This window comes from Muscardinus avellanarius (genome assembly GCF_963383645.1).
Source record: "Muscardinus avellanarius genome assembly, chromosome: 13".
NCBI classification, from domain to species: Eukaryota; Metazoa; Chordata; class Mammalia; order Rodentia; family Gliridae; genus Muscardinus; species Muscardinus avellanarius.
The window spans coordinates 203,893-228,047 of NC_137799.1; the positions used below are offsets into that span (position 1 = coordinate 203,893).

Consider the following 24,155-nt stretch of genomic DNA (forward strand, 5'->3'; position numbering starts at 1 on the left):
AAAACAAGATAAGGGTAACCACGAATTCTATTGTTGCCTAACAGTGTATTAGCCAGTGCAGTCAGACAAACAATAATGAGAGGACTAAGGCTTGAGAAGGAAGAACTATGACAATATCTGTAGAAGTTTTCATAATATATTTGGAAAAAACAAAGAACATTAAGCAACATTAAACCTAACAATTTGAGGAATCAGAAAAGTTGAACATAGCCGGGTACAGTGGCACACACCTTTTATCCCAGGACTTGGGAGGCTGAGACAAGAGGACCACAGGTTCAAGGATATCCTCAGCAAGTAGTAAGAGTCTCATCAACCTAGTGAGACCCCTGTTTTAAAATAAAAAAATAGGACTGGGGGTGTGGCTCAGAGATAGAATGCCCCTGGCTTCAATTCCCAATACCACAAAAAAGTTGAATACATAATTAATATAACAATCAGTAGCTAGATTTCTATTTCTAGCAGTAATAATAACAAAGATCAGACTGACTCCCAACCATAACAACCCAAACACCATATATTCAGAGAAAAAAAGCTAAACCACAGACTAAGAAAAAATACTTATAAAACACATATCTCATTAAAAAAAAACTTGTATCCAAACTATACAAAGAACCCTAAAAGTCCAGCAATAATAAAACAAGCAACTAAAAAAGTAGGCAAAAATACCTCATCAATGAAGATAAACAGATGGCAAATGAGCACATGGAGAGAGGCTCACATATCATAGGGAACTGCGACTTAAAATAGAGATACCACCACATACTTAATCAGAATGCATAAAACCCAAACACTGGTGACTCCAGGCGGGGCAATGGGAACGCCCATTTATTCCAGTGGGAATGCAAAATGACACAGCCACACCGGAAGACAATTTGGAAGTTTCTTACAAAAATAAACACAGCTTTACCATACAACCTAACAATCATGCTCTCAGATATTTGCCCAAATGAGCTGAAGCCTTATGTCCACACAAACACCTGAATGTGAACATCTATACTAGTTTTGTTCATGAATACCAAAAATGGAAGCAACCATGATGCCCTTCAATAGGCCAATAGATAAACAGTGGCACATCTAGACAACGGAATATCAATTCAATGCTAAAAGAAATGAGCTATCAAACCACAAAATGACAGGGAGGACCTTGGGTGCATACTATATGGTTCAAGCCACATGACATTTTGGAAAAGGAAAAACCATGGAGATGATAAAAAAAAGATCAGTGGCTGAGCAGGAGTGGAGACAGGGTCACATCTGACTCCAGAGACAAAAGCCAGGCAGGACTTGGGTTAATTAATCCTAACCTGATCCAGGAGAACCAGACCAGGGGCTTGGGAAGACAGCCCCACTGGTGCCCAGTGAGACCAGGGAATGCCCAGGATCAACTCTCTCTGAAGGAAGCCAAAAGGAAAGAAAGGCTGAGAGCTAAATCTCCCACCTCCCAGTGGGCTGCACACCACCCACAGACCCAGCTGATGACTAAGAAAGAGCAGCAGGTGTGTGCGCCTGTCTACCTGTGGCTACATCTGCAAACATGGGCATGCCTGTGGGCACCTGATTGGGCTTACCTGGACTTCTCCAGAGCTAAACGCCTCTCTGCCCTTCCGCACAGTCTCTCCCCTGTCCCCCTGGAAGGCTTCCACTATGCTTGAGAAGGAAAATCTCCTCCTCCATTTTGGTGCACATAAAATGCCCATGGACCTCCCCACCGAGTAAGGGACCTGCGTCTGCCGCCTGGGCCACTGCCTCTAGGGCTGATCAGTTGCACCCTCAGTGCCTGCTCCCTGCGGTTCTCATGCAGTGTGAGTGACTGAGGGAAGAGGGAGGGCAGCTCAGGCAAGAGCCAGTAGCCTCACGCAGGCTATAGGGCACACAGCATGTGTGAGGCAGCTTCCCAGAGCCTCCTCCCACCAGCCCTCATCACACCAAGGCCGGGGCCACAGTTAGCAGCATCCGGACAAGCAAGAGGGGCTGCGGGCAGCTTGTATTTTGCAGTCTGGCTTTCTGAGAAGGCTGGCCACCTTCTTCTGGGTTCCAGTGCCCAGCATTAGCTGGCCATCAAAACATCTTTGAAAGGGAGAATAGAGCTCAACCTCCAGTTGCCTGTGGGGCACTGGAAAGGAAGGGGTAACGAGGGACACATGCCCATGGTGAGGGGCTCTCTCCAGCTCGAGAGCAGTTCACAGAGGCCAGCCAGTCCCCAGCAGCCACACGAAGCAGGGGAGAAGGGGTGGCCGGAACTGCAGAAGGTGGGCCCTGCCCAGGGCACAGGGAGATACTCACTAGGAGCGACTGTGGTTTCCCCAGAAGGGCCAGTCGGTGTCACTGGGACGTGCACCGCCGTGCTTGGGTCTGAGGGTTGACTACCCATCCGAGTGACATTCCGCTGGTTGTCAGCATCCTCTGGCTGTTCCTCCACCTTCTGAAGACAGGTGCTGGGCAGTGTATGCACAGGGCCAACACCCAATACCCCACTGGCCTCCAGGTCACAGTGAGGCTCACTGTAACCAAGAATGCATATCAGAATCTGGTGTAGCTCCAAGCTCCTACTTGGTCTGCAAAACCCAGCCTTATACCTCTATCCCGGACAGGCAAATTTCAGACCACCTCCTCTGCCACTCGCGTTCTGTAGTTTTACCACCCATAGACTTCTGAGTCTTTAAAGCCAAACTGGTAGGTAAAGGTTAATTCATCTGTCTATCCCTGGCATACAGCCGGGCACTGCTGGCATCATATATATATATGGGACAGGGTGTTTTCCGAATGAATAAGCCTGGCACAGGATGCCTTCCCAGGTCACCCACCAAGCCAAGGGCCCAACGCAGAATGCTGCTCCCAAAGACAGCGCCTCCTGGGGCAGGTGCTGGCTGGTTTGCCTCGCTCAGCAAATGCAGAGGCGCTGGTCTCTGCCTCGGACGCCCAAACCCAGACGCCCTGTAGAGTCGGGGGAGGGCAGTAGTCCTGGCCACTCAGCAGGACCTCCTCCTGGTGCCCCCGCGGGGCAGCCTCCCGGCTCTGGCCTCTCCAACGCGTGCTTTTCTCCCGGCGGCGGCCCCCAGGCAAGGTTCCCCCCTAAGCCCCTCATCTCCTGGCGCCTTCCAGCAGCAGCTGGCACTTCCGAGCCCCCCCTCGCGCAGCCCCGCCGCCCCCGCCACGCACCTGGGCTGGTGGTTCCGCGCGTCCTTCTCCGCCTCGGCGCTCTCGCCCTCCTTCTCCCCGGGCTCTCTCTCGGCCGCCCCCTTGTCCGGGGCCTCGGCGGGCGGCGCCTTGTGCCGGGCGCGGTGCCGCCGCGGGGGCTCCTCGCCCCGGTGCCGCGCGCGCCGCTCGCCCTTGGCGGCGTCCTTGCCGGGCTCGGGGCGCCGGTGGGCGCGGTGGCGCCGGGCCTCGCGCTCCGCCTCGTCCGGGGAGCCGCGGCGGTGGTGGCGCCGGCCGCCCGGGCACTCCTTGCTGCGGCCGCCGTGCTCGGGGCCCGCGGCCCGGTCGCGGTGCCGGTGGTGCCGGCGCGGCGGCTCGGCGGGCTCGGGCTCGGGCTCGGGCTCGGGCCGCGCCGGGCCCCCCGCGGGCCCCCGGCCGGGCTCCACCACCAGGGGCCGGTCCAGGTGCGTCTTCATGTCCGGCCGCAGGTGGCGCGAGGTGGCGAAGCGCAGCCGCTCCTCGGGGTCCATCTCGCTGTACAGCGCCTCGCAGCTGGCGCGCAGGTTCTGCAGCCGCAGCTGGCTGGCCCGCTGTTCCCACACCGAGCGCGCCTTGGCGGAGTTCTGCTGCCTGCTGCGGGGAGACGGGGGTGAGCGCGGGGCCCGGCCCGCCCGCTCTCTCGCAGGGAAGCCACAGATGGACACAGCGATGGAGGGATGGCAACGGGGGCAGGGGAGGAGAGGCAGCAGGAGCCCCCACCCCTGGCAGAATGACGCGGATCTGGTGGGGAGTGCCCAGGCGCCAAAGTCAGCAACACTTCCTGTGCTGTCCCACTGGGGCCTGCGGGGTCGCAGGGGCTATTCCTGGGTAGGGGGAGGTACCCTGGAGGCCACTCTTGAGCACATGGGCGGTGGTTGTGAGAGCCAGGGCACAGGGCAGCGGGGGTGTGAGGCACCAGCAGGAGTTGCAGACAGCTTCGAGGGAGTTGGGCAGGGGGCCAAGAAGGCCAGAACTGGGGGAGGGGCGGGCCTTGTGTAATGGGTGGGCAGACGAAGGGGCTCCCCTGCAGCCTCCCTGTGGCGCTGGCCTGCTAGAGCCCCCTAGCTGAGCTGCTCCAGGAGAGGCCCAGCGGCCAGCCACTTTCAAAGCTTCTCCCCCATCGCACCTCCCAGGTGCAGAGCCACCAGTGAGAAGGATGAGAGTCAAGAAAAGGCTGGTGCGGCGCCCAGTGGCCGCTGGTAGGGCAGCTCGCCCTCTCGGGAGTAGACAGAGCCTCAGCTGCTTCCCAAGATGGTCAGCCCAGACAGGTGAATCACCACGGGACTCAGGGGCCAGGGGCCCAGAAGCCAGGTCTGGAGCTGAGGGTACTCCCTCCCATGGTCACAACGCCCTCCTCTCTCTTGGCTCCTGGGGAGACCCTCCCTCCACCAGGGATGGGTCAGACTGGCCCTTGAAGCCTCTCAGCATCAGGGGTGGCCAGTGGTCTGTGCATGGCTCTCACTGCACAGGCTACCCTCCAGCCTCAACACAGGACCCTCTTCACACAGCACATGTGGGCTCCACAGCACACATCACATGGGATGCTCTTTCCAACTGGTTCTTTGCAGAACAAGACCACCAAAGAAGGAACAGCCTTGGCACTCACAATGACAGCCACCACACTAGTGCTCTGGGCGCCAACCCCACCACAGCCAGCCCTTGCCACCCCTCAGGACACGTGCTACTCCTGTGCCCCAGAGGGACACAGCCTAGAGCCAGAACATGCCCTGCCTGGGGTCCAGAGTGAGCCCCTGGTGGAGCCAGGATCAGATGCATACAGGGCAGAAGAGAAGAGTGTCTAAAGAAGACTCAAGGCCATGCCAGACCCAACTGCCCTAACAACTAGGCCCAGCTACACCTGCGGGGACAGTCAGCAGGTGGGAGATGTTCTCGCAGTCAGCCTAGCCTGTCTGGGATGGATGGAGCACAAATTCTGTCTCCTCTCCGGTGTGGGGAGTCACTCTGGGGAAGCCCCCTGGAAGTATAAAAGCTGAAGGGTGTGGAATTGTGCCTCAGCTGGGAGCCTGGGCAGAGACAGGCAGAGCATCCTGTGGGAGCCATCTGCTGGTCCTCAGTCTTGGCTGCCACCTGCCCCCCAAAGCTCTCCCCCACTCCAGGGGTGCTCTGCAACAGACCCACAGATCTCCCACCCCCAGCTGGGCCCACCTCTCAACTCTGGCTGGCATGAAATGGAAGCAAGCCGTGGTGGGCGTTCCCCAGGTGTGGGAGCCCAGAGGGCTGCCGGCTGGTCACTGCCTCAGGCCTTAGTAAATCTAGTAGCCCAAGACGGGCCTGGACTGTGAGCCATTTGGTCAGCAGGGAGGTGGGTCACTCAGATGACGCCACAGCCTGGGGTCAGCACTGCAGTTCTGCCAGAAAAGATGGACATTAGAGACATCAGGGACCACATAGTGACTGGCAACTTAAGTGCTATGCACACAGGCAGATATGGGCTCCAGACTGCACAGCTCTACCCTCAGCCCTGCCCGGCACTGTCTCTTTCCCAGAACCACCTGAGTCCGGGAAGAGACTAAACGGTGTTTGGGGCTGAAGGTGCCACTGGCCTGGCAGGGCCCCTCCTGACTGCCCAGGTGGAGCACAATACTGACCAGTAGTGAGAGAGGGTTGCCCGCCCACCTATGGTAGCACCCAATTCTCTGGTCCATCTGCCCTCGTATCACCAAAGACTGCATCTACCACAACCCAGTCAGCACCACTGGGCTACTCTCAGGATAAATCCATCGAAATACACACATCAGGCCTCTCCTCCATGCAGGTGTGGGAGTTGTCCTGCCCCTCCCTGGTCAGTGACTCTGGCCTTGCTCTGTCTGGCACATAAACTCCACTGACCTCTACCCGGCTTGGCCAGCACAGGTCTCCCACTCTCCTTCCCCACCAAGCTGCACAAGCAGCTCACGCACCTGAGAACAAGAGCCTGGCTCTCTGAGCTCTTGTGCAGCGTTGCTGGCAGCTCCAGCCCAGGCCTGGCTTTTTAAAAGGGATCTTTAAGGCAGCATGTGGAGGAATGGTGTCCTGGCCCCAGCTGGTGGTTGCAAACCCAGCCACATCTGACTCAGACCCTGGACAAACGCAAGGCTGCAAAAGGAGTCTGGGGGATCTCTGTGGCCCTGCTTTGAGCCCTCTGGGCTCAGATGGCCACTCCCATAACTGCTGACAGTGTGGTGCAGCCCTGCTATGATACCATCCATACCTGCACTGAGATCTTTCTCTACCACATAGGCTAGTGATTCAGGATCCCATAGGCTTTCCTGAGACTTTGGGCCCCAAAAGCCAGCAGCAACCAGGCCTTGTGGGAAGACAACTTGGCTCAATCTGGGCTTCCAAGGGCCGGGACACTGGGAGCTTCGCCACCACCAAGATGCAAAGAGGGCACCTGGCCACCTCCATCCAGGTGGCCAACTGCATAGGACCATGTCAGGGAGCTCACCGGCAAGGCCTAGCCTCACTCCAAGAGGAGTTCAGCCAGTTGGGCCAGTGTTGGCCCTGGGAGGCCCTGCCTGGGGGCTCTGTGGCTTCACCTGGCCCATGTACCATAGGCTCCACAACTGGACAACAGCTCTGCTCATGCTAAAACAAGGACTTCCTCGGGCTCACCAACAAATTCCCCTAAGTAAGAGGGACTGGGAAGATCCACGAGTCCCCACTGAACCCTAAGAACTCTCTCTTCAATCACTACACATCGGACCCTAGCCTCAGAGGAACCACAGGAGATCTGAACCACAATGCCCCATCCACTCCGAGAAACAGATGCACCAGAGTGACTGCACATGGACAGACAGCAGACAAGAGGAAAGAGAGCAGGAGGAAAAAGAGGGGTGGGCCTCAGAAAGGACTGAGCCCATGGGCAGGACTTGGGGGACTTCGCGGAGCATGCCCACACTCCCAGCCTGGACCGTGGAAGGCTGGCCAGGAGCTACCCACAAAGCAAATGACTTAGGTGGGAAAGCGAGTCAGGAGTGAAGGAAGGTGTGTGCATGTAGTAATCATGGAGCCACGGATGGAGGATCTTAGCAGAGCGACTCACGGTGAATTTACGCTGGAGACAGATGAGCTGCGAGATACAGTACCTCGAGTTTGCTTTACAAAACTGCACATGCAAGAAACAAAACATAAACAGAAGTGAGAAAAACAGAGTTCTGAGAGGCACTAGTGACACTCGTGTGTGTGCCACGTCAGTGCAGACACAGGCTGCAGTGTGCATCTGGGCAGGAGGCCGGAGACACGTCCATCAGACGGGCACCAGCCGGGACCTCGGGGTAAAAGCAAAGTTGAGAACGAATTCCACGTGTGCAGAGAAGAAGCTAAAGTGGATGACGGCAAACCCTGCAGCAGCTGGAAGATGAGGCGGAGTCATCCAGGGGCCCACCCATCCTCATGGCACTGCCCACACTGCCCAGAAGAGGCCTCGGCGTTGAAAGGAGCCAGTGCCACTTTTCCCGTAAGGCACCCAGCCCTCCCCGTCTCCTGCAGGGCCAGGGGGATGGCCATGCAGGTCTTGGCCTTTGAGATGAGCAGCAAATGAGCACAGAAAGCAAGGGCACCCGCGTCTGTGGGGCACCTGGGTCCTGCTCCCTGCCCCACCTCCTCCCCAAGGCGCAGCTGCTCCCAGGCCCTCAGCCTCTGGGCTCAAGAGCAGCTGCTTGCAGTTCACCATGACCGCTCCAGGGCAAAATGCATGGTGCCACCAACCTGCTTCCCAAGTGACCAAAACCAATAGAGAGAACCCCAATATCTCTTTCCAGCCACTTCTTTCACCCTGGCTTTCCCAGGCAGGGCCAGGTGGGTTTCCAGGATGTCCTCAAGGCCTAGGTGTTTGCGCGGCTCTAAGGAGCACCAAGCAGCTCACCTGTCCACAGGATCTGGATGCACACAGGCACGTGTGGGTAAGAAGGTGAGCGTGCTGAGCTCAAGACTGCATGGATGTGGATGTGTGTAAGTAAGACTGCGCATGAGTGTAGGTGCAGGTGTTAGAAGTGCGGGTGAGGACCGCAGAGAGAACAAGAAGACGGCAGCAAGCACAATGTCCCTCCCCTCCCAGGCGCCTGAAGAGCTGCCACCTGGGCCACACAGGCCACCCCCCGGCATCCCACACCTCTCACCACCCAGAGCACAAGGGCCTCTCAGGCGCCAAGGACGCAAGGCTCCTCTGTCACCTGAGGCTCCACAGACATTCCTGCTGAGCTCACACTGCACAAACCACACACTGCAGCCTGGGGAGCAGGCTGGGGCAAGAGACCCAGAGGCCTTCTCTCTCGCCAGCCCAGCAGCTCAGGCTGCAGAAATGAAGGCACAGACAGCTCTCAGCCCCTGAGATCTCAGCATGACAGGCCAGAGGCCACAGCAGCAGTGGTCCTCATGCAGTGCCTGAGCACGCCCAGAGACAGGCCCACTCTGTGCAGGGTCCTCCCTGACAATCAGAAGGTTGACTCACAGGGTCTCTATGGTCAAACCAGGCCCACTGCCATGTCAATATGCTGAGCCATGCCACCTGAGGGAAGGCCACAGCTGTACCCCGGGAGAGCCGGGGTCCCACTGTGACTCAGATGGGTGGGCACACACCACCCTGAACACACCAAGGCTGGCCTGGCCTGCCCTTCCCCATTTGAGGCTGACACTGGCTCGGAGTGGCACCTTACTCAGACGGTAAGCAGCATTCTTCCCACTCAGAGGCCACTGTGGTGCCCAGGCCAATAGCCATGTCACATGTCTCTGTGCAGAGATGCCACGTGCCAACACATAGCGTCCCCAAACCAATCACGGTACAGGTGGCAGAGGTGTCTAGGACTCCTGATGTGGTGGCCTGGTGCACTCTCCTCGGCAGCCCCTTCTCCAAGGCCTTGGCCTTGATGGGCGTGGACACCCTTCTTCACCCCCACAAGAGTGGAGCCCTGTGGGTGCAGAGGCCCAGGACCAACACTCACCAGAGAGTAAACCCTAAACAGAAATGCCACAGAGGGATTGGAACGAATGCACTCACCCCACCCTCTCCAGCAGACACCCCAGCCTGCAGAGCTCACGTGCAGGGCCCCGAGAGGGCGACCTGCCAGGCCACGGCAGGACCCGATCATCAATTAAATGTGCCTCCTGACCAAATAACTGAACTGTCCAGACAATGAAACAACAACATGAGTGACCATCAAGCCTCTTGGCAGATGTCCAAGCGAAGGACCACCTGGCCCCTGGCGTGACCCAGGGGAGCAGGGCTGCAACCTCTTCCCACTGATTCTCCCCCAAGGCCAGTGCTTTCTGCTGGGCCTAGAGGCAGGTCCTCTGCGAGCATTATCCCAAGTAATCTCCAGGCAGGAACAGGGACACTCTGGGTGCATGTGCGCGTGCGCGCGCGCACACACACACACACACACACACACACACACACACACGTGCAAAGCACTCACGTGTACACACGCACACAACCAACCGTCTCACATGCATACTCTCATCCACGTGCAACGCATGCTTGGCACTGCAGGCATGTGTTACCACTCACTGACAGGCCTGTGGCTGTGCCTGGCAGTGGCCACAGAACGGGGGGGCTAGCATGGGAAAGGTGTGTGGCAGGGTATGCCTAGAGCAGGGAGAAGCGTCTCTGCGGCTGTTCACCCTACAACCAGGCAAGGGCCAGACTTCCCTCCCTCTTCAGGGCTGCCCTCCCGACCACTGCAGACTGCTCTAGCATGGCACTGTGCCCGACTCTAGTCCCTTGGGTTCCTAGCCCTCCAAATGGGCTTCTGCACTGCGCCTGAGGCCCATTGGATGCTAGAGTGACCGGCCTACAGGCGTCAGCCCTGGCCTGGCCCTGCCCTTCCTTATCATAGAAGCTCCCAACCTCTGTCTCGATATCATACCTGGAAGAGACATTTTGAACTCTGTGTTAAGCCTCTTGGGGGACTTCTTGGCTTGCAAAATGCATTTCTGTACAGTTTTGCCTGGGCGGGGCCCTGAAGCCGCCCAAGACCTTCCAGTAAGTAAGATTCCAGCCAATCCCACTCTCAGTGTGAGGGAGCACCCAGACACACACCCACGCAGACTGGAAGAGAGCTGCGAAGCCTCTCCAGAAGCGCTTTGCTCCAGCTCCTTCTGACACAGCTCTGGGGAGGGCTGTGTCCCCACAAGCCCCCGCCAAGGCAAGGGGAGCTCTGTGGGAGCTACAGGGAGGGAGGCCCCGGTGTGGCCCGCAGTGGACTCTGCTGCTGCCCCGCACCACCCTGGTCCACCTCCAAGAATCTTACGCAGCGATGGAGATGTTGGCAGCAGACATGGGGCTGACTTCAGCCACTTCTTTGGCCTTTTGCAGAGCAAGCTTCTGATTGGCTGCTTCTTCCATCTCCTCTTCATCCTATTTGAACAACAGAAACACGGGGTCCCTCAGCATGCTGTGGCCACTCTACAGTAATTAGGTCTCCTCCCAGGGCTTCTGTGGCCCTCCGCTCCTCTGCACCATGGAGCTGGGTAACCAGCCATCCTGTGGACACAGTTTCCCAATGACCAACCATACACACTCACTCTGGTAGCTTCAGAGCCTTCTCTTTTATGTCTGTGGCTCAAAGGTGATGGTGCCCACGGTTCCTGACTCAGTGATCACTGTGCCATCTCCTAAGCTGGCAGCCCCACATCTGTGCTGGCACCCTGGCCTTACTCCGGAGCCCCAGCCCATGTACAAAGCAGCTGCCTAGACATTTCTGCTGTTCGGCCCATGTAACTTAGACTTACCCACCAAGTCAAATGTGTCCCTCTTTTAGCCCCACCTGCCCTCCCAAGAGCACCCATCACTCTTGAACAAAGCTGAGCTCTCCCACAGAGCCAGGGGCACGGGCACAGAGCAGAGCTCAGCCAGCACTGATCACAAGGGCTGTCCTCACAAGTGCCCCTGCCTGGACCCACGAGACCGCATCTGTCCACCATCCTGGCTATGTCTGTGAAACTCTGTATGCTCTCTACCACCAGGACCGTGCTTAGTCACCTCGGTCCTTGCCCACCAAGTTGAATAGACACCTGGACAGACCCTCTGCCCCTGACCTGAGTCACTAAGCAAAACCAACATGCTACGTTCCTGTGCTCCACACCCAGAGTCCAGGGCTGAGCCCTAGGCTTCAGAAGGGTTAAGACCACCATGTCATCCCTCTGGACTGCGGGGCTTGATGGTTTCTGGATGCATGGTATCCAAGCCCAGGCCACCTGGATCCCTGGGATGCTGGTATTCCCAGCATCCTCGAAAATGCCCTCAAATCTGCCTTTAGGGGCACAGTAATGGCAAAAACTCACCCCCCTGGTAGCAGCCTAAAAATGTCTATCAGAGAAGAGACCCTCAGCCTTCGGGCCCAGTGAGGAGACAAAGCTGACCACCGCACAGTGCTCCCAGCCACGCCCTCCTCAAAGATCCTCCAGCATAAACACATCCTAAGCACCCACAGCGGGCTCTCAGGCCAAGTGTGTGGTGCGTATCTGTAATCCCAGTGCTTGGGAGGCTGAGAAAAGAGGATCACAGGTTTGCAGCCATCCTCAGCAGCTTAGCGAGGTCCTCAGCAACTTAATGAGACCCTGTTTCCAAATAAACTAAATGGGCCAGTGATGTAACTCAGAGGTGGAATGCCCCTGGGTCCCCAGTATCATGAGAACAAAAAAAAAGTGTTCTCAAGTCTTCTGAAACGTGAAACTTCCACAAACTGTTCTATATTTTGGAAGTATAAAGGAAGGAAAGAGTTAAGTCCTGCTCTCTAGGGCTCTTGGTCAAGCCCAGGAAATGCCCCGTGGTCAGAGCGGCAGATCTCCAAGGGTCCCATGTCCTGAGGCAAGGGAATTCCTAAGAGAAGCCACCACCAAGGTGGTGTGTACATGGATAGGTCCCCATGAACACTGCCTCCTCGGCACGTCCTCACCCACAGCAGAACATGAAGACTGGGGGCCTCGGAACTCAAGCCCACCCTCGCTTAGGACAGCCGATGGGCACCCAACTTCCATGCAGTCCCAGAAATCCAGACACCAGAACAGCTCTGGGGACGCACTGGTTCCCCCAGCCCCAGCCACCCGGCCAGTGCCAAGACTGCTCCTGGATGGCAAGACTCAGCCTCGCCTGGCTGAGGACAGCAGCTGGCAGGCCAGGGGTACGCCGGGTCCACAGGGGACGGAGGCCGAGCACAGGGAAGTGCAGACCCATGGGCACAGCCAGGCCAGAGATCTGGAATGCAGGAAGAGAAAGGCGAAGCAGACGGGAGGCCTGGGCCTGTGGTGGCACACAGCACAGGCTGTCACACCTGAACAAGACCTATACCTCTGGCTGCCTGCAGAGGCACCCTTCACCTACCTTACTCAGCCCAAGATAGGGAAGCCCTGGGAGGCTCCCTGAGCCTGGACTGAAGGGCCAAGCCTGTGTTTTGCTCAGAGCCGGGCTCGGGTGCAAGTGCCTGCAGATGCTGCCTGGGCCAGCATCTGGCTCTCCAAGGTGCACAGCAAGCACAGTCCAGAGCAGGCCGGGAACATCTGCAAGTCAGTGTGTGCCCCACCAGGTGGCAGCGCCCTCCAGGCTAGAGCTAGACTTGACACAAAGCACAGGCCTGAAGCTGGGACAGTAGGGGGCCAGCCACACAGTGCCCAGGCTGCGGGGGTGAGGACAACAAGGTAGGGAGCCAGGTTGTCTGTAGGAAAACCACAGAGGGAAGGATGTGTAATCACGTCCCCCACTGGGCTCAGAGATGAGAGATGAATGCTGACTGGCACCTGCTGGGCACTGCCTGGAAAGATGCCCCGCTGTGGCACAGATGTGCTTAGGCCAGGGTTGTTCCTCCAGGATCCAGCCAAGCCCCAGCCTCTGATGGTAGTGCCTCGGTGTGCCTCACTCCCTTTAGGGGCTTCAGAGTAGGGCAGGCTCTAGGCCCCACCTCATGCATCTGTCTGTCCACCCACACTACACACCTGCGTGGACCGGTGCATCTCATGGGTCCTCACTCCTCAGGCTGAGGCAGTCCCTCCTGTTCCCCACACCCCAGTCACCCTGCCCAGGCCTTTGTGTGTGGTGGGCGGGCGGAGGGATACTGGGGATTGAACCCAGGGGCGCTCTACCTCCAAGCTTCTCCCCAGCCCTTTTTTGTTTTGAAAAAGTGTCTAGCTGGATTGCTAAGAGTCTCACTACATTACTGAGGCTGTCCTAGAACCTGCAATCCTCCTGTCTCGGCCTCCTAAATTCTGGGATTACAGGTATGTGGCACCACGCCTGGCTGCCCAGGCCTTTATTACCAGGTAGAGCTTCTCTGGGAACCTGCTGAGCATTAGTCTGCCTTCTTGGCCCACTCCATACCTCTGCAGCTGCAATTCCCCACCACACAGCCCAGCTTAACCTCAGACCAGGGCCTCAAGAGACTCCCAGGACAGTGGTCTTGACCCAGGAGCTGGGCCCTTCAAGACACTTGCAGCCCCATCCAACATGACCTGGACTGACCCTCACCCTCCTGGCACATAGGCTGCAGGTAGTGCCCCCACCTACCTTGGTCAGCTCCTGGGCGTTGGCAAGGTTGTCCACAGCAATGGCCAGGAAAACATTCAGCAGGGTGTCTGGTTGGCTCGAGCTAAGGAAGGGAGCCCTGTGTCCCCATACAATCCCACACAGTCACACCATGGCTTCCCATGGCAAGCAGGAACCCCTGCCTTCCTGGGTCTGCTTCCTGTGGCACCCACCAGCCCCCTCCAGCTCCTCGTGACCCAGATGCACCTTAACCCAGTCACTAGCCCCTCTGCCCAGCTCCTCCCCCAGGCAGCCTCATTCTACCCAACCATGCACAATGACCCAGGGACCCTTTCCCTAGCCCAGAGCCTAGAGGCTGGGTGGGGTCAATGTGCCTTTGCCTGCCTGCCCGTGTCCCCACCTCGCCCATTGTCTGGCCAGCATGAGAAGCTCCTGCTGGAGCTCCACCCCGACCTCCCGGTCCTGAGAGCAGAGCCCACCTGAGCCAGACAGTCAACATATAAACCCAGCCCTGATGAGCCCTCCCAGCCCCAGCAGCCTGCCCTTCCTATTACTTCCTGTCCTAACAGAGTCCTGGCACCTGAGTAATGTAAGAGCACCCGGTCTCCACATCCGAGGAGCTCTGTGCAGCTGCCACCACCTCTTCAGGAACAAGGAGAGCAAGGCCACACAGGGGCATCCCTGCCCCACACCCAGCAGAGCGCGGGCCTCCTCCCCAGCTCTCTCTAGGACAGGACTTTGCTCTTCCACTGCCCTGGGTCACCAGTGTCCTTGTAGGAGCCCTGCCTTACGGAGGCCACCTCTTCTCACAGCTTGTCCCCTGCCGAGCAGCACTCCCTCAGGACTGCCCCACCCTGTGATCACAGCAGACCCCCCCATGGTCACAGCAGACCACCCCCCCACTGCCACCAGTGCTGGCTCCCTGCCCCCCATCTCCTCAGGGCTCGCTGCGCACTGCTGACACACCGGGCTGGGCCATCCCCGTTGTGGGAGGTTGAGCTGCATCCCCGTCCGCTGTCCACTCAGTGCCAGCAGCCTCCTCAGAGTCCTCACAGCCAAAAATGTCTCAGGCATGACGGTCCCTGGGGGCGGACTGCATTAGGACCCTGCACTCCACGAGCTTGAGCCCCCTTCACCCCAGACCCTGGGATTTGCCCCTGCAGGCTGCTGTTCTCCTGTGGCTTGGGGCCACGTGGCAGCCGACCAACAGTAGTGACCTCAGGCCCCTCTCTGCTGGACAGGTGCCCCCTCCCTGAGTCTCAGAGGAGCCCAGGGTCCAGGGCAATGCCTCGCCCACTGGCCTGCCCAGGGCTCCGAGAGGCTAGACAGGACACAGAGGCTAGGCTGATCCGAGCAGGGCAGTCTGGGCCCTGAGCCCTGCCATGAGCCCTCAGAAGCCTTTCTGTGCCCAGAGGAGGGATGAGGGCCACACCCTGGGCACTCCGTCAGAGGGGCATGGAGCCACCCTGACTAGACAGGGAGGAGTCACCAGACCCAACCCGCCTGGCCTGACGTGGGGCCCTGCTCCACTGTGGCCACTCGCTGCTGCCTTGAGTGGCACACCAGCCTCCCCTGAGGCCACTGCAGCCCGCCCCTCTCTGGCACTCACAGATACACCTCCCTGTTTTCCCACAAGGCCCCAGGCTCACCAGGGCCAAAGCAAGCACTGCCTCTCAAGTCCCAGGCCATCCCAGGCCTCACACTCAGCCCAGGGGGAGGCCTGAAGTACATACCCTGCAGAGGTGGGGGTGCTGGCGGGACTCCAGATGCAGAGGGAAGTGGAGGCAGGGGGCAGAGACTAGAAGAGCAAAGTCTGAGCTGGTGAGGACAGCCATGTGCAAGAGGGGGAGCGGGAGCAGCACAGGTCGGCTGAGTCCCCGGCTCAGACCTTTCTTCTGGGCTCTATGGATCCTCTATGACAGCAGTTCTTAAAGTGGGGCCCCAGGCCAGTTGTGCCAGTGCCTCCAGGAACCTGTCAGAATGCGTGTTCTCAGGCCCCTGGGCTGAGTGCTGGCACCTTGGGGGTCTGTTGCCCAGGCCTTCCAAAGCCAGAGAACCCTACCTTGGCCCACACTCACCATCAGCAGCACTCACCCTGGCCCACCTTCCCGAGAAGCCCCAAGGCTGGCCGTGCCCCTCTGTCCTCCACACTCAGGACCTCCAGACCCAGCGCTCAGGGCCTCTTGGGCCATTTGCCACCAGCATTCAGGTCTGAGTGCACACGCACACACATACACCCTGCCTGTATTACTGGAGGAACTAAGAGCAGCCCTGGGGAAAGCTGGCACAACCATGCACCCAGCCCCACGAAAGGATACAGTTTCCAAACAGCGTCAGAACGATGAAGTAGAAGGAGGAGAACATGCCCTTGCTGACTCCACCTTGAGATTCGATCCCGTGGTACATGACTGCGTTCCAGTCCTCTCCCGTCAGGATCTGCAGCGGGGAGAGGACCACAGGGCGTGCCCACATCGCACCTACTGCACACGGGCTCATGCACACACTCAGGGTCAAATCAGGACACACCCATGTCAGGACGCAGGTTTAGAGAACAGCGATGCAGGTGTGGGCAGCCCAGGCTTCTGCAGAAAATGTCCTGAAGGGCATGGCTGCTGCCCGGGTCAGGTGGAAAGCCGAGCATGCTCTAGGCTGCAGCAGAAGAGAAAGGGGCCCGAGGCCAGGAGGACAGCAGGCAGGCCGTGACAGGCTGGCAGAGCCTGCCCAGCACGGTCTCACCACTGAGGACAGGGAGGTCAGAGACAGTACAGAGGGGCCCACGGTCTCCATGCTCCTGCCCCTGCGCCCGGTGGCTCCGCCCTCCCGCCAGGCTGAACACAACTCCTGCCACATCAGCAAACCCGTGCCTCTTCACACTTTTATTTTTTGAAAAGTCCAAAAGGATAAAACGACAAACACTCATACGTCCACCTCCCAGAATGGAGATGTGGGCGTTCCATCCCATGAGCACTGGTCTCGCTGCCCATGACCACCTCAGGTAACCCCAACCATAGATCCGGTGCAGATCCAAGTCTTGCCGCGGCACCCCACGCGTGTCCACAACCCAGCACACACGGGAGAGCGCCAGGCCACGCCCCATTCTTCTACTCAGCATTCTGTCTTTGAAGTCTGCTGTGTTAATACACAAACACACTAACTCATGCAATTCATCACACCACTTGGCTTTTGCTACTATGCCTCCTGGGCACAGGTCAAGAGTGCTTAGGTGACTTTCCTGGGCAATAGGCTGCCCACATCCTAGACTTTCGGATGGTGCCAGTGGCCAACTCATCACATCACATCCCCCAGCCGTCCCCCTCCTCACACCAGCCTGGTGCCATCACACCCTCTCCGGCTCCCCACCTGGCAAGGTGTGAGGCTGGCGCCCAGCCTCCCCAGGCCACCAGATACCCGCCCCCGCCCTGCTTTTCAACCCGGCCATGTCCCTCTAGGGCTTTTTCTGGCCCTCTTCTGAGACTTCCTTGTGTATTTTCAAATTACAATCTGTTGTCTGCACTCTCCATTGGAAATACGTTCGTTTTCTCTGCCTTTTTAACTTATTTTGGTGCTATCAAGGCTAGATGTAGCCAAATCATCAGTCTTTTAGTCCTACAGTGTCTGCTTTCCACACCATGTTTAAGAATTCCTCTATCTCCATGTCCAGAAGACATTTTCTTTGAGTGCTTTAAGAGTGATCTAACACGCTGATCCGTCTGGAGTTCTGTGCACCGGTAGAAGTGAGGATCCCGTTCCCCTCTGCATACTGCCCCTTTCCCAGCCTCCTGTCTATGCCTTCCTCTGAGCCTTGACACGTATCTGTATCCAACCACACCACCGCCTGGCTGCGGCTCCTGGATCCACACTGGAGAGCGCATGCCTCCTTCCAAGCTGTCATGGCTATTCCTGGATGTGTCCCTTCTATACTAAGTGCTGCTGCCGGGCGACTAGGGCTCAGGACGGTCAGGGATGAAGGCCCTGCCCACTGCTCCCACTCTGGCCTATCCTGCTCATCTTACATGGCTGTGGCTCCGGGTGGGGCCTGCGCCACCCCCCAGAGGACTCTTCCCTCCTGTGAGGTTTAAGCCAGCAAGCCAGCTAATGTCTGTTCCTTGAAGGCATGGTAACACTTAACACTGATGGCCCAGGACAGGAGATAGAAAAACAGGAAGAAAGTTTTGACTACTGATTTAATTTCCTAATAATTATAAAATGTCCAGAGTTTTTCTTTCTTCTTGAGCTAATTTAGATAATTTTTTTCTGTAAAAAAATGCATGCTTCATCTAAAGTTTCAAATCCTTTGGCATAAAGTTGCCATAAAATATGGATATTTCATTTACTTTCCTATTATATTTTATGTATTTTGTGGTACTAGGGGTTGAACCCAAGGTCATTCATTCTGCCTCTGAATACACCCCCAGCCCTGTTTTTTTCTTTCTTTCTTTTATTTCGGACAGGGTCTCACTAAATTGCTGAGAGCTTCTCTAAATTGCTGAGTCTAGCCTCAAACCTGCAATCCTCCTATCTCAGCCTCCCAAGTACTAGAATTACAGGTGTGTTCCACCATGCCTGGCTGGGGATTTTCTTTCTTTAACCCCCATTTTTATAGTTATAACTCCCAATAGGGTTAGGGTACTTGACTATCTTTAGCTTTTCTTTTGATAATTGCTTTTAAGATTAAGTTTTTCTCTATATATAGCTTTAATTTTATCCTGTAAGTGTGGGTATTATTGTTCAGTTTCAAATATTTGACATGACAACTGTGATTTCCTCCTTATCCCAATCCTTCTACTTACGAAGATGAAAAAGATCTTAAATGATGTTTTGATAATGGTGTCTATTTATTTAAATGATTCCAAGAATGTCTCCCTAGAAGAACTATTCAATATCTGGAGGAACTTCCTAGATGACCAAAAAATGGCCAATTTCTGTGAATATTCTATGTGCCTCCAAATACTGGCTATTCATTCTCACTGCCTGCTGGGTGGGACGCTGCTGACTAACTCACACTGACTGTGCCCATGGTCTCTTTCGTATCTCTTGCAGTATTTTGCCATCTTCACCTTTCAGGTTGATGGAGATAACTATAGACCCGCTGTAGACAGTGATGTCTTCATGTCTTCTTGCAATTCTGCCAGTTCCCACCCAGCATCCTGTGCACCACGTCCTCAGGTCTCGTGGGCGGGGTTTTCATCACTAGGAAAGGTGCTTCCTGATTCGGACTAATCTCTACCTAAACTCCTTTTGGGCTGATATTCACATTATCATACCAACTTTAAGGAATGTTTAGTTATCTTTTTGTATCCCTTCATTTAGGAAATTACATAGTTGCATGCACTCAGAAAGGTACGTGAGCCAGGCATGGTGGCGCACACCTGTAATCCCCGTACTTGGGAGGCTGAGACAGGATGATCACAGGCTTGAGGACAGCCTTATCGAGAAGTGACACTCTCATCAACCTAGTAAGACTCTGTTTCAAAATAAAAATAAATAAAAATAAAAAATAGGGCTAGGGGTGTAACTCAGAGTTAGAACGCCCCTGGGTTCAATCCCCAGTACCACACACACACACACACACACATAAAAAAAAAAAAAAAGGTACAAAGCCAGGCGTGGTGGCGCACGCTTGCAATCCCAGCATTCAGGAGGCTGAGACCTGGAGGATCGCAGTTCATGGACAGCCTCAGCTACTTAGTGAGGCCCTCTGCAACTTAGTGAGACCTGGTTTCAAAATAAAGAATAAAAAATGGGGCAGGGGATGTAGCTTGGAAGTCAAATGCCCCTGAGTTCCATCCCCAGACCTGAAAAAAAAAAAAAAAAAGAGAGAGAGAGAGAGAAATAAAGCATAAAAATGTGTTCAAAGGCCAGGTATAGTGGTGCAGGCCTGTCATCATACTATTTGGAAGGCTGAGACAGGAAGATTACAGGTTCAAAACCAGCATTGAGTAATTTAGTTAACTTTTTCTCCCCCCCCCTTTTTTTTTTGTGTGTGTGTTACTGGGGATTTAATGTAGGGACATTCTACCTCTAAACTGCACCCTAGCCTATTTTATTTTTATTTTGAAACAGAATCTCATTAAGTTGCATAGGGCCTCGCTAAGTTGCTGAGGCTAGCCTTGTACCTATGATACTTCTGCTCAGGCACCCAAGTACTGGGATGACCAGTGTATGCCCTGACCAGAATTCCCCAGTCCCATTCTTCTTCCTCTCCCCAACTCCCAACCCCCCACCAGGTAAACAGTGACCTGAATCTGGGGCTTATCATCCCATGTACACTTTTATACTTGCTGCACAGGTCCACAGATAACATATATTATGTTTTCCATCCTCATTTAAATTGTAGCTCTGAAGCTTGTTCGGCTCCACATTATAAGATTCCCTTGGCTCTAGGCTGGCTTCCTGCGCCCAGCGCAGCACCTTCCTTATGCACTCCCAGCGGTAGACACTCAGTGGCTTCGTTCTCTGCTGTTGCGATAACGGCAGCTGCGATGGTCCTACACGTGTTCCAGTGCCCTGGACTTTCCCAAGCAGATGCTGGCGTGCCCGTTAGTGTGTGGGACATGATGAAATTACTGAGTGTTCTTCCAACTCGCCACAGCATAAAGGAGTCCTCGTTTCTCCACATATTCTCCCAAAGTAGATATCGTTAGGTTTCCTAATTTGGGCTAAACTGACAAGGTGGGGCTTAATTTGCATGTCCCCGACTACAGCAACGCTGATTGCAGTTTTTCGAAGTTTCGTCAGCCCCATTTCCTTTCCTGTGAGTTACCTGCTCGTATCTGCAGCCCTCTCCTACTACATAGTTTGGTTTTTCTTGTTCTTTCTGATTTATGGAAGTTTCTCATATGTAGGAAGTTGATCCTGTTTGGGTTCTTGGCCGACACTGGAAATGTTTTCTCCCCATGGCTGAGGTTTTGTTTGGGCTTTGTGTGTTTTGTTTTATATCTCTTCATGGTATCTTTAGATGCATAGAAACTAATTTTCATACAATCAAATTTTCCCACCATTTCCTTTATGATCTGTGCGTATATTTTCTTCAAGAAGGCCTTCCCTGCCTTGCGTTAATAAAGTGCACTCATATATGTTCTTCTAAATTTTAGGTTGCTTTTTGCACTTAGTACTCAATCCATCTAGAATTGATTTTCCTGACTGGTACAAGGTAGGAATCTAGTCTTGTGTTTTTCTCTATGGATAGCCAAACTGTTCCACACACAGTATAATGACACTAGGCTTTTTCCTATCTTTTTATATTTTATTATTTTATAAGGAAACGGAGTCTCACTAAGCTGCTGAGGCTGGCTTCAAACCTGTGATCCTCCTGTCTCTGCCTCCCAAGTATTGGGATTACAAGTGTGCACCACCATGCCCGGCTCAACACTTGGCTTTTCTGCGTGTGCAAATATTTAATCTGTGAATAACATTTTTCTTTATTCTTTGTCAATCCTTGGAATTCACTTTTTTCTTGTTCTACTACACTAAGATCACTAATACTAATGTACTCTGCTAAGAGATTTTATTTGGAAGGAGTGTTAGAGTTTATCTTTCTTATAAAAAAATTCACACATACCAAACATACAGCCAAGCTCACAATGAGTCTTTGGGCACCCTTCCCCAGCCTCAGGAGCTGACTGCAGAGGGTACCGCCTGACTCCTCACCCAGTTCCCAGTGTGCTCTTGCTGCAGGTCATGTAGGGCTTTCTTCCTTAATCTACTGACTCGACACATTACATTTGTAGGCTTTCTAGGAAAACTTCTAATTATGAAAATAATCTTTAGGCACATCTAGATTTTATTAGTGATTTTCCTCCCCTTTGGATATTTTTGCCTCTGAAGATATATTTAATCTTCATTTAGCTTTCCATACCAAGGTTATTCTAGCCTAATAAAGTTAGTAAACAAGCTTTACTTTTTACATTCTCTGGAGTGGTCTGTATAAAACTGGAATGATTTCTTAAATGTTTAGTAGAATTAACTTATAAAACTGAATTTGGTGGCTCTGACAGTTCTGTTTTTGGGGGTTTTTTGTTGTTGTTGTTTATTTTTGGTTTTTTTGCTTTTGTTTTTTTTCAATCTCCTTTGCAGGTACTGGAGATTGAACCCGGGGCATTCTACCTCTGACCTATACCCCCAGCCCTATTCTATTTTTATTTTGAAACAGGGTCTCACTAGGTTGATGAGAGTCTCACTACTTGCTGAGCTGTCCTTGAACCTGTGGTCCTCCTGTCTCAGCCTCCCAAGTACTGGGATTATAGGAATTCATCAGCATGCCTGGCTTGGCAGGAGATTTTTAGTTATTCCACCTCTGAAGTGTTCAGGACTCCTGTCTCTTCCTGGGTTGATGCTCTCCTGAGCGCCCCCTTAGATGCAGGGTGTCTCCAGTGGCGGCTCCTCTCTGAGTGTCTCCAGTCCCCCATACACAACTGTCGCTCTTAGACTTGGGATTGACCATCTGGCATCTATAGCTCAGGAGAAGTCAGCCATCAGACTAGCTGTCATTCTTTTGTAGGAAATAGTCTTTCTAGGGCAGATGTTAGGTCTTCTCTCCATCACAGTGTGATAAAGAATGAACTGTTCATGCTTTTGAGTCCCTGGGAGCACACATACTAAAATATTCGCTAGAAGAACACGTGTGTGTTGTTTGTGTTTGGGGGTCAGGGCCTCTTGCAAGCACGCTACCTGAGCTGTACCCCAGCTCCATCCCCTCTTCGGTACCCAATGTCTGGACCTACCACCCCCGGCCTTCTTGGACATCTCTTTCCCTCATCTGAAGCCAGCTCCACTGCTCACATCCTCCAACTCACACACCCTTTCTCAGATCATGTCCAGAGTGTGTGAGTTAAATGCACCCTGTTCTTCAATTTGAAACCTACATTTTTCATTTCTAGGATTTCTACTGAGCTCTTCTTCAAATGGACCTGTTCTTTCCCTGGGGACCTTCTTCCCGTGGTCTGAGGGCGCCTGCGGCTCTCCTTGCCCCCTGAAGGGCTGCAGCTGTGTGCACCTGCGCTGCTCTTCCTTCTCCTCGGTCTTCTTCGGTCTCACCTTCTTCCTGTGGTCTGCGGGCGCTCTTCTGGGGTCAGTGTGCAGCAGACTCTCCTTTGCAGGTCAGCATGAACAGCTTTCCCCCTCCTCCCACACTCTCCCTGTCCACACCCAGAGGGACCCTGAGGGCGTGACAGACCTGGCCTGCCAGTGGTCAGCGCTGGCTGCCTTCCTGGCCTCCTCTAGCTCTCCTCAGCCTCCTTAAAGGACCCTGCACCTCCCCCAGCGCTCAGAGTGGCCAAGTCAGGTGCACACTGGGGATGCAGTGGGACACAAAAGCCCTCCTCTTCCCACATCTCAGTGCAGGAGTCTCTGCCATCTCCTTTTAAGGATTCTGTTCTGTTTCTAGTCCACAAAGATTTGGTTTCTGCTCGGCTAGGTCTTCTATCCTCCTGTTATTGTTTTCAGAGAAAATGGCCCATGAAGTGTAATCAGAGCACCCTCTGATGGCTCTCCTAACCGTGGCCTCTCCTTTCTCCCCACTGGACTCTGGCCCTTTCTGACAACAAACATGGAAAGCAGAGTCTGATCGTCATCCAATCACTTCCCTGCTCTGGAGCCCCCACCATGAACCCCCTTGGGCAAAGCCTGTCTGCCTGGCCTGTAGGCCCCCAACCTGGCTCAGCCCTGGAGCCTGTAGGTTGCCAGGTTCACTGGTCCAAAGGTGGGGCCAGTAAAATGAGCCCGGGGTGCAGAATAAAGCGCCTCTTGCTTTTTCTTGGTGTCCTTGCCTTGTTCTCTGCATCCCAACCTTACAGAGCCCACCATGGCCGCGCCACGCTCACTGCTCAACCTGGGACACGCTCCTACTGACTTTCCTTGCCTGGCACCTGAGCAGCCTGGTCCTGAAAGCCCAAAGGAAAAAGGGGTTCTCCCCCTCGTGAGTAGACCAGGCTCCCTGGGCAGGCTATGGCCACCCTCTGCAGAGGTCCCGGGCTGGGACCCTCCTCTGTCTCCAGGGGCTGACCGATCTTGTCACAAGTCACTGGGTGGTGAGCAACCCAGAGTGGCCCATTCATCAGTGGGGAAAGGGACAAGGGTGTGGGCTGACAGGCACCCCACACTTAGAAGACAGAGGGGATGAGAGGCAGAGGCTAGAGGAGGGAGGAGCAGAGCCTGGCAGGCCTGGGGGAAGAGCCACTCCACAGGGCTCTGCCTGAGCTGATGGCCATAGTGTGCCCTCGAGAGGGGAAGGTGTGGGAAGTGCACCCGACTTCTCTCTTAGCCAGTCATCAGGTTTGATTTGGACCATCTGCTGGAAAGATTCCCTCCCTTTGAGAGTGGGACACAGATGCCCTCCTCACACATCTGGGATCAGCTTCAGCCCCTCCTGGAGCACATGCAGCCTGCTGGGCCTTCCTAGGAGCCTCTGAGGTCAGGACCAGAGCCCAACCTCCTACCCAGCCTCAGACAAGATGTCCAAGCAGGCATCATGGGATGGAATGCATGGCGCCACTTGATGTGCACT

At 54.9% G+C, this 24,155-nt stretch overlaps 1 protein-coding gene across 1 annotated transcript in view; it reads right to left on the reverse strand.

Annotated features, from left to right (window-relative positions):
• Positions 1-24,155, reverse strand: part of CACNA1B (calcium voltage-gated channel subunit alpha1 B) — a gene marked incomplete at both ends in the record, with an annotated part of 192,014 nt that overhangs the window by 98,679 nt on the left and 69,180 nt on the right. Inside the window, 5 exons of the mRNA XM_080708432.1 lie at positions 2,284-2,501; positions 3,160-3,768; positions 10,425-10,531; positions 13,673-13,740; positions 15,970-16,087. Coding sequence (XP_080564558.1) covers positions 2,284-2,501; positions 3,160-3,768; positions 10,425-10,531; positions 13,673-13,740; positions 15,970-16,087 — 1,120 coding nt within the window. The remainder of the gene's footprint in view (positions 1-2,283; positions 2,502-3,159; positions 3,769-10,424; positions 10,532-13,672; positions 13,741-15,969; positions 16,088-24,155) is intronic.